Below are 10,085 nucleotides of genomic sequence, written 5' to 3' on the forward strand. Positions count from 1 at the left end.
ACTCACTGTTGAGTATCTCTGTGGTCCCACCATTCAAGGGAAATGGAGGCGTTCCTTTTGATCCTAAAGCATGGTTGATGCCATTTGGCAGTTGCCTGAGGTACAGAGATTGCCTTCTACAGCATGAGGAAACATGTAGATAAAGATGAGATGTAGATAGAAATGTGAAACAGGGGCGTCTGGGTGGCTCAGTGGGTTAAGCCTCTGCCTTCGGCTCAGGTCATGATCCCAGGGTCGTGGGATTGAGCCCCGCATCGGGCTCTCTGCTCAGCAGGGCTCCTGCTTCCTCTCTCTCTCTCTCTCTCTCTGCCTCTCTGCCTACTTGTGATCTCTGTCAAATAAATAAAATCTTAAAAAAAATGCGAAACAACAGGCACAGACCACTTTTCTCTTCGCCTTGTCAAGGCTGGCATTTCTATTCCAATATTCTGTATTATTCCAAGGCTCCCAAACAAATTCATTCAACCCCAACCTCCAGATTTAAAACAATAACCAGGGGCACCTGGGTGGCTCAGAGGGTTAAGGCTCTGCCTTCGGCTCAGGTCATGATCTCAGGGTCCTGGGATCAAGCCCCGCATCGGGCGTTCTGCTCGGCGGGGACCCTGCTTCCTCCTCTCTCTCTGCCTGCTTCTCTGCCTACTTGTGCTCTGTCTGTCTAATAAATAAATAAAATCTTAAAAAAAAATCCCTCTCTGGCTGGGTTTCAGACACCAACCCTTAGTTTACACTGCAGCTTTAATCTCAGGTCTACCCTGATAGGTTCAAGCCAGCTGGGCAGCTACCCCTAGGTTCTGAGCCAAAATCTCCCTGTGACTCCCTTTGCCCAGCTCATGGCCCAGTGCAGGTCCCAGGCACCTCTGCTTTCCTTCCTGCTCCCTTGAATTTTTTGTTCTTGTTGGCCTCCCTTCATTCATCTTATTTTTCTTTCCATCTCCTGACTTCAGCATTTAGTGATCATGCACGTACTGAGCACCAACTGTGTGCTTGACATTAGGTTAGAACAGGAACTGGGACAAACACCTGCTCTGCCCTTGTGGGGCTGGGGTCAAGTTTCTATGATCCCCTCAAGGGCCATTTTCTCCTTGGGCTCACACTATCCACCTCTGAGCTTTTCCCAGTGCCACTGAGTGTTTCCTCCCCAACTGTCTAGAGAGAGGAACTCTACTTATATCAACCTATTGGGAATGACGTTTCTATGGTTAAAAGGGATTAATTTACATTATACATATATGAGACAGATTGCTCAGGCCAATACTTATGGGGAAATGTTTTAAAACGTTCATACCTAGGGTATGAGACTTGTTACCTCGAGGCCTTCCAGCTCATGAGCTTTGTGACTGCGGTTTCCTGATGACCTAATGACACACTGCAGGAGGAAGGGGCTCAGTGCTGAGGGGGAGAGATGACCCCAACTTCCTCAACATTCTGTCCCTTGGGCCTGTCATCCCTCATCCCAGAGGAGTCTCTAAAGTCAGGTTGGCTCTGAGTGACTGAGACTATAGCTCTTTCTCCACCTCACCTCCTCTACTCAAAACCCCATATTAAAGGTGGAGGGTAAATAAAGGATTCAGTCCCTCGTTATTTTTTTCTGTGGTTTTTGTGAGGTCAAGAGGAACCATGGGCTTATGTTTACAATGACCCTGGTCTTTCTTACTGAATATTTTTTTAAGATTTTATTTTACTTATTTACTTTAGAGAGAGAGCACACAAGTAGGGAGGGGGCAGAGGGAGAGTCTCCATCGGACTCCTGCTGAGCAAGGAGCCTGACATGGAGTTGGATCTCATGATCCCAAGATTATGACCTGAGCTAAAATCAAGAGTTGGATGCTTAATTGACTGAGCCACCCAGGCTCTCTTCTTGCTGAATATTTTGATACAATTTCTAACTTATGGAAAAGTTGCAAGAATTCTCATATATCTTTTATCTAGCTTTATCCATTGTCTATATTTTGTCACATTCTTCTCTCTCCTCTCTGTCTTCCTTTCTCTTCTCTCTTTTTCTGCTTCCTCCTCTTCCTTCTCTCTCTTCCTCTCTGTCTCTCTCTCTCTTTCAGGAAGCTGATAACTTAGTTTCTTTTCCCTGTTGGCTAGAATTTCCACCAATGTCTAAATTCCACTACCACTGAGTCAGCATCAACTGACCAGAAAACTCCCTGCCTCACCACTCCACCAATACGGTGGCTCCCAACCTTGACTCTGTATTAGAGTTACCTGGTTGATGGGCAAGAGTCCAGGCATTAATGAATTATGGAACAGGAGCTCCCAGTACATACCCAAGACTGAGGACCCCTAAGCTAGAAGTTCAGCTGCTCTTGACTAGTCCAGTTCCTGCACAGACAGGAATCGCTTTCTAGCTTCACACATCAAAGGCTTTACTCAGGCACTCACCAACCAGAGTGGCCCCAGTAAAGAAGAGCCTAGAAGCCCCCAATTGCTAGGAGTTAGAATTTTAGTTGCTGGATTGTGAGGTTATGTGGGGACCTCAGAAAGGATGCACATTTAGGGGGTTCAGGGAAGTGGCTATTTACCAAGAATTACTCAAAAAATAAATAGTAAAGAACAGAGGACTTTTATAATGCTGAATAATGAATGCAGGAGGAACGTGAAGTTGGAAAATCACCGTTTGAAAAATCTATAGTAAGAATTGATTCAGGCAAGACTCATCAACAGATGACAAAACAAATAGGAGGGAAATCAGATAGCTACCTAGCCTCAAAGTATCTCATCGTGATGTATTTATTACTTATTGTGAGAAAAAAAATAGTAACTTTCCTGTGGAGAAACCTGGCACACACCACCTCAACCAAAGTACTATCACTAAAAATGGGCAAATAAATTGCCACCATGTGTGTCCTGCTGCGGTGTGCCAAGAGGGACACAGCATCACTTCTGTGTTTATTTCTGTCCAAAATGCACATCAATGCAATCATGAGGAAATATTAGGCAAACTGAAAATGAGGAATATTCTACAAATAGTTGGCTGGCAATCCTTAAAAACATCAAAATTGTGAATGAAAAAGAGGGACTAAGGAATAGTTTCAGCATAGAGACCACTAAGTAGCAAACAATCCAATTAAACAGTTCAACACAACATGTGCTTCTGGGTCAAATTCTTTGTTGTTGCTATTATCACCGATTTGTTTTGTGTTTTCCAGAAAGAACATTACTGGCTCGATTGGTGATTTGTTTTTAAGATTTTATTTATTTATTTGACAGAGAGAGAGATCCCAAGGAGTCAGGGAGGCAGCCAGAGAGAGAGGGGAAAGCAAGCTCCCTGCTGAGCAGATAGCCCGAAGTGGGGCTCCATCCCAGGACCCTGAGACCATGACCTGAGCTGAAGGGAGATGCTTAGCCCACTGAGCCACCCAGGCACCCCTCGATTGGTGAAATTTGACTATTGTCTATACATTAGGTGCTAGTATTGTATAAATTCTAATTTCCTGATTTGACTGGTTATATTGTGGTCATGTAAGAGTATGTTTTGCATTTTAAGAAATACACAGCAGAGTGTTTTGCTGATGAGATGATGATGATGAGAGATTTTGTTTATGATGATGATGATGAGACATTTTGTTTATGAACTCTCAGGTTATATACCTGTGTGTGAGAGAGAGGGAAGGAAGAAAGAAAGAAAGCAGATATGATAAATAATTGATCAATGTTTGGGAAATCTGGGTAAAGAATATACTGGAATTCTTCATACTATTCTAGCAACTTTTCTCCAAGCTTATTTCAAAATTAAGGAGTCAAGTTAAAACAAGAAACCAGCCCAAGCACTGTTCAAAGACAGCATGAGAAATGGAGGTAATGTTAAAAACAAAAAAACAAGGCACATAAAGAGTAACCTGGGGAAAAAAAAAATCCATTTAGAAATGTGTCAAGTTTTTCCAAGCAAGACTTTTTGACGACTCTGAGCAGAGAACTTCCAGCCTGAAAGCTGTGGTATTCTCTTGGATTAATTTCAGCTGTCGTGCGTAATACAAGTAGTAACAAGTGAGTAATAGTATGTATTTCTTTCTTTCTTTTAGAGAGAGAAAGAGTGCAAGCGGGCAGAGGGAGTGCAAAGGGAGAGGGAGAGATAGAATCTTAAGCAGGCTCTTCGCTCAGTGCAAAGACTTACATGGGGCTCCATCTCACAACCCTGAGATCACCAGCTGAAATCAAGTCAGTCACTTAACCGACTGAGCCTGCGCGGGTCCCTAACACGTATTTCTTGAGCTGCAAATCACTACAATTTTACAGATAATTGTTTAAGTAGTCAGTCATTTTACTTAAATGGTGACATTTATGTAAAAATAAGTAGGCCTTTTCTTAAAACTAGAGGTCATGAGAGTGTTGTTTGAGAAATAAAGAGCTTTGATCTAAAGGATCAGTAGGAAGATAGTAGCCTCCATCAAAAAGGTGGGAAGCTATCACAGAGATGACTTAAGGTATGAAATTAAAGTTCATGAAATTACCTCTGAGGAGCCAAAATTCATCTCTGTACCACAAAAAAAAAGTTTTAAAAATTAATACTGCCTAACAATTGAATGAGCAACCTTTCAAGGAAGTATTTAATCAAATGCCCATGAGGATTGGAAAGATACGGTTTAGAGGAAACTTTTATGAGGCAGCAGTTTTAAACTACATAATCCCTAAAGTCTATTTCCACTCAGATGTGCCTTAATTTTGGCATATATTGGGAAATACCCTTGTGTTATATCCATAGCACAATTTGGGAAATACACTTGATTTATATCCATAACACAGCCTGTCCATCTATCTTACCAATTTTGTGTCTGACTAATCATCTTTATAAATAATTCAATAAAAGGCTAAATTTTTCTCAAGCTGGATTAGAAATATATATTTTCACAGGATATGTCATAAAGTATAAAGTCATAAAGTTCATAGGATATGTTATATTCATAAATTATAGCTTTCCAGGAAGAAAAATAAAATCTTATCTAATTTGAAATTATAGTTTCTCATATTATTAAAATTAACATGTGATAAAACTTCTAGCCTTAGGTGAAAGCAGTTTTCCCAAAGATCTCTAAACATTTTGTTCCCAGGGGCGCCTATGTGGCTTGGCTGGTTAAGTGTCTGCCTGAGGCTAAGGTCATGATCTCCGAGTCCAGCGACTGGTGCCCATGTGGGGGACGGTCCCTGCTCAGCAGGGAGTCTGCTCCTTCCTCTCCCTTACTCTCTGCTCCCCACCTTGTGCTCTGTCTCAAATAAATAAATAAAATCTTAACAACAACATCTTATGCCCAAGTGAATTACCCTCTGCCCAGTTCGAGACCACCTTCTCTGAGGATTTCCCATCATCTGGTGCCTTCAGAACACCTCCAACTTGGAAGACTGCCTCTTGCTCCACCCAGGACAGTCCCAGCCCCATCTTGCCACACTTTCCCATTCACTGTGGTGTGATTATAAAATGCATATGTTATATTTCAACATAGCCCTAAGTTTATATCCTATTTAGACAAAACCTAAGTGAACAGAAGTATAACCACATTGCAGATAAATTGAGAGACAACTATTATCCTGTCCACCCCTCAGTGCAGAGACTGAACATAAGACACTTTTGCAAAACCACTGCACAACTCAGTATCTCGTTGCCAGCACAGGAGATGGACCAAGGCCTTTCTAAGCAATAGCGCTCAGATCTATTCAGTGAAACACCATCAAATAACAAGGCTCTTTGAAAAACATGAAGAAAGGCTGATACATCTAATTTCATTATACAAACCAAAGAAAATGTTACTGGCAGAAAATATGATGTTTGCTATGTAAAATAATGTGCATGAACACACACACACAAATACACACACATAGTCTACATGAACTCTACTGGCTACTTCAAAATTTTTCTTGTCTATGTTTTGTTTATACATTTTATTCTCTAGAAGGCAACCAACGAACAGCAGCAAGTATAAAAAGCTTAAGAAAAATTATAGAAAAATAACTTAAACATAAAATTGGGATAATTATGTCCATTCACTTTATTTTATAAAGTGAGGAAAGATGGGCATTATTTAATTTAGCAGTGAAACATTTGAAAACATTTGAAAAAAAGAGACATAGGGTAGCCTTATGACAAAGTAACAGTATTAAGGAAAAACAGCTCTGGTCTCAGGAAATCCAAGGGGAAGAAGAAGGAAAAAGTTTAAACAGACATTAACAACACTCAATGGATTATGTAATAATAATAAAAATAATAAAATTTTGTATAAGCACTTTACAGACTGAAAATGCATTTCTATGTACATTGCAGTTCTGATGTTTACTCCCTCTTCTAGATGAGAAACCGAGGCAAGGAGTGGCATGTCCACCTAAAGTCATAGTCCCTGTACCAACCTCACAGCAGGTGGTATTCACAGAGCTGGTCCCGTGGAGTCCATTCATCCGTGTCAGGGTCTGATGAACACACAGAGCTCAAGACTCAGAAGGAGCTGATATTTGGCTCTTCCTTTTTCAGGTTCTCTAAATGATTCAAGGAGTGTATCTTGTGTGTAGACTCTCCAGTTTCAATCCTCACGTTTCTTCAAACACCTGAAGTCCAGGTTTCCTTTTTTCTGTTTTGTTTGGTTTGTTTTTGTTGTTGCTGTTGTTCTTTTTTTCAGGATTACTTCCCTTTTCAAGATCCCAAATTTTCCATTAGGGCTGATTTATGGACACAAAGGGAATTAATTTCCTATAGGACTATGGTTGTTTGAACAAGTTCATCCTCAGTTTTCCAAATCCCAAGTACTTTAAGCAAAGCTTTTGGCCAATTAATCGGCTGGCAGCAGAACACCGTGTGCCTTAAGACACAGAACACTTTGTCTCATATCAGGGTTTGTGGTGCCAACAAGATAAGGGCATTGGAGCTCTCTTGGTAAAGACACAAGTGAGGGAGTCTATGACCAAGGCCAGTGGTACAGTTTGGAATTATGAGTTTCGTTTTGTTTTGAGTTGGAAGATCAGGTTGAGAGGCATATATGCCCTGGTATAAGGTCTATCAACTTAATTCAGAAGGGGGCAGGTTGTGGGAAGATTCCAAAAGGCAAATGCAACTAACTGATGAATCTTTGCCCCTCATGTGGAACCCCATCAGGCCAGCCACACAATAGTGCAGGTGTGGTGGTAGATCAGAATGCTGGGCAGATGTGTTCATAGTAGGGGGTGTATGTAGTTAGAACCTTAAGTCACAGTTGCTGGAGTTCCTAAGTGCTGGGAAAGTTCATAATATATTATGATGTATTATAATGACTATGCAAGTGATCTTCAAACTCTTTGTGGTCTCAAAACTGCTCTCTTTACAGGGGTGCCTGGGGGGCTCAGTCAGTTGAGAATCCAACTCTTGATTTTGGCTCAGGTCATGATCTCAGTGTCATGAGATTGAGCCATGAGGCAGGCTCCGTGCTCAGTGTGGAGTCTCCTTGTCCCCCTCCTTCTGCTCCCCCCCCCGTTCATGCTTTCTCTCTCAAATAAATAAATAGAATCTTAAAAAAAAAAAAAGCCCTTTACATTCAAATTTAGTGAAGACCCTGTGCTTGGTTTAGGTGGCTTTTATCTGTTAATATGTACTTTCAAAATTAAACTTGAGTCATTTGTAAAATACTTTGTAAAATATTTATTTTTTCATTCATTAAAAATAACAATATATCAACTGCATGTTCACATAAATAAAATATTTTTATGAAAAACAAATATTTTCAAAGCATAAAATTGTGAAAAGAATGATATTTTATATTTTGTAAATCTGTTTAATGTCTATCTCAATAGATACAGGGAGATCCTTATATCTGTTTCTGTATTCATCTATAGCAACACCACACAGCATAAAGTCTCTGGAAAATGCCACTGTATACTAATAGAGGATGAAAGTTAAAAAGGAATAGAAAAGCATAGTATTATTAAAACAGATTTGACCTTGTGAACCCCAGAAAGAGTTCTATGTCCTCCATGGGTCTCCAAACTACATTTTGAGAATACTGTCCTAGGATTATGTCTTCAATAGCATTCAAATGGCTATATTTGGTTATGACCATGAGTCTATTTATGGGGTCTGGCTGATCTAAGAAAGTAACAGACCAAGGATAAATAGTAAATTTGGATATGAAAGACCAAGAACATGATGAAAGTCCTAACACAGAAGGGGAGTTCACAGTGAAGTAATAAGGGAAAAGCTGGTAGATAAGAGAAAAAGTAAACAAGATTATAACGAGTTAAAAGTCAACAAGAACTCCAATCCCAGGGCAGAGACTATTTCCCCTAAGCCATATCTTTAAATATGCATCTCCACCTGGGTGATTTCTAGAAGAGTTAGAGATTTGTAATTGAATCCAGTCATTCAGGATAACAGCAAGGACCCTAAGATTATCTCCTAAGGAAAATTAACTGTTAATTTCCTGGAAGTGCATTTAAGGTCTGTAAATAAAAGTACTTATCAAATTTGCAGTAAGAGTATCAGTAGTACCTATGGAAGTAGTGGTTGCAAAGTTTAGGAAGTTATGTTTTTAACATCTATAATCACATTATTTCCTATGATAGTAAAAGTAACATCTAACATTTTTAATTTAATTATTTTAGTTCCTGGAGTCCAAATATATACAAGATCTACAGTGGTAGCACTTTCCATATCTATGGTTATACCTAGGATTGTTTTAGAAGTGAGAATGTTTTCAGGATGTGTAATAGTGTATTACTCTATTGATAGCCATGGTATGTGGAAAAATCCATAGGAAAATAAGGCATGATTTTTAACATTACTAATTAAATAATTACTATAATATTAACAACTGTTGCTACAGTGGCCATCTGAGTGCCACATATCACCAGTGCTTTCAGATATGGTATCATGTCCCATAACCTAAGAACAAGTTATGTTACTTTAATAACTACATCTAAAGAAATAGTATTTACAGAGACTAATATGGTATTTTCTGAGATACCAAAATCATCTATGAAGTCTCTAGCAAGGATATATAAAATATCTACAGTTTAATTGATAGGTCTATAGGGCTCATAATTTTTAAAATAGGAGTACATATTCTGGCTGCAGAAGAAGTATCCATGGTTTCTTTAATTATACTTATAAAATAGTCATGGATGTATCTTTAGACATATCAACTGTGTCTATAGTGCTTGGAGTAGCCATATTTATAAAAACTGGTGTTAATATTTATCTGTGAAAACTTATGTAGCATAAAATCATGTATCTTTCATTGATTTTTTATATCTGTAATAGTTGTTTTAAAGAGATGTCTATAGTAATTATACTGCTTTGGATAGTAATCATGGAACTAGAGTAGCATTTATGGCATTTTCAATATAAGTTGGTATGGTAGCAGAAGCATTCATTGTTGTTCTATTAAGAATGATAGTATTTAGAACATATGTGGTAGTATTTATAATACTGGTGGTAGCATTAGTTGTAATAATAGGTAAATAACTGACTGTAGAGTTTTTTGTTACCTGATGGTGAGTTGTTGTGTCTATAAGAGTAGTCATTGATGTGTCTAAGGCTATTGTGGTATGTGGAATAGAAACATGTGTAGTATTACCTGGAACACTGCTAGAGTTATCTGCATCAGTAATATTTACTGCCTGCCCTGTACTATTTATAGTATTGGTGGTAGAGATAGCTATGGTATTAGTGCTAATAGAGTGAATATCTGTAGAAGAAGTAGATACTGTAGGAATAGTATTACTAGTACTATTACCACCAGATATTGTAGGGGAAGGAGAACTGGTAATAGGAGTATGGTTGCCAGTGGTGGTAGGAAGAGTACTACTGCTAGTGGCAGTATTTGCGGGAGAAGGCGTAGTGCTGTAAGGGATGGTAGCAATAGGTGTAAAGGTAGTAGTACCTGCCGGGAAGGGAGTGTATGTGGTAGGAAGAGTACTACTGCTGGCAGAGGTATTCGTTGGGGAAGGTGTAGTGCTGTAAGGGGTGGTGGTAGTAGGTGTAAAGGCAGTAGTATCTGTCGGGAAGGGAGTGTCCGTGGTAGGAAGAGTACTATTGCTAGCGATGGTATTCGTGGGGGAAGGCGTAGTGCTATAAGGGATGGTAGCAGTAGGTGTAAAGGCAGTAGAACCTGTCGGGGAGGGAGTGT

General features: G+C 39.5%; 1 protein-coding gene across 1 annotated transcript in view; it reads right to left on the reverse strand.

Annotated features, from left to right (window-relative positions):
* Positions 1-9,229: 9,229 nt before the first annotated feature.
* The window catches only part of MGAM2 (maltase-glucoamylase 2 (putative)), an 83,678-nt gene continuing 82,822 nt past the window's right edge, over positions 9,230-10,085 (reverse strand). Inside the window, 2 exon segments of the mRNA XM_032867306.1 lie at positions 9,230-10,074; positions 10,076-10,085. The exon segment at positions 10,076-10,085 is cut by the window's right edge and continues 464 nt beyond it. Coding sequence (XP_032723197.1) covers positions 9,265-10,074; positions 10,076-10,085 — 820 coding nt within the window. The 3' untranslated portion in view covers positions 9,230-9,264.

This window comes from Lontra canadensis, unplaced genomic scaffold (assembly GCF_010015895.1).
Source record: "Lontra canadensis isolate GAN:19392208 unplaced genomic scaffold, GSC_riverotter_1.0 scaffold2, whole genome shotgun sequence".
Lineage (NCBI taxonomy): Eukaryota > Metazoa > Chordata > Mammalia > Carnivora > Mustelidae > Lontra > Lontra canadensis.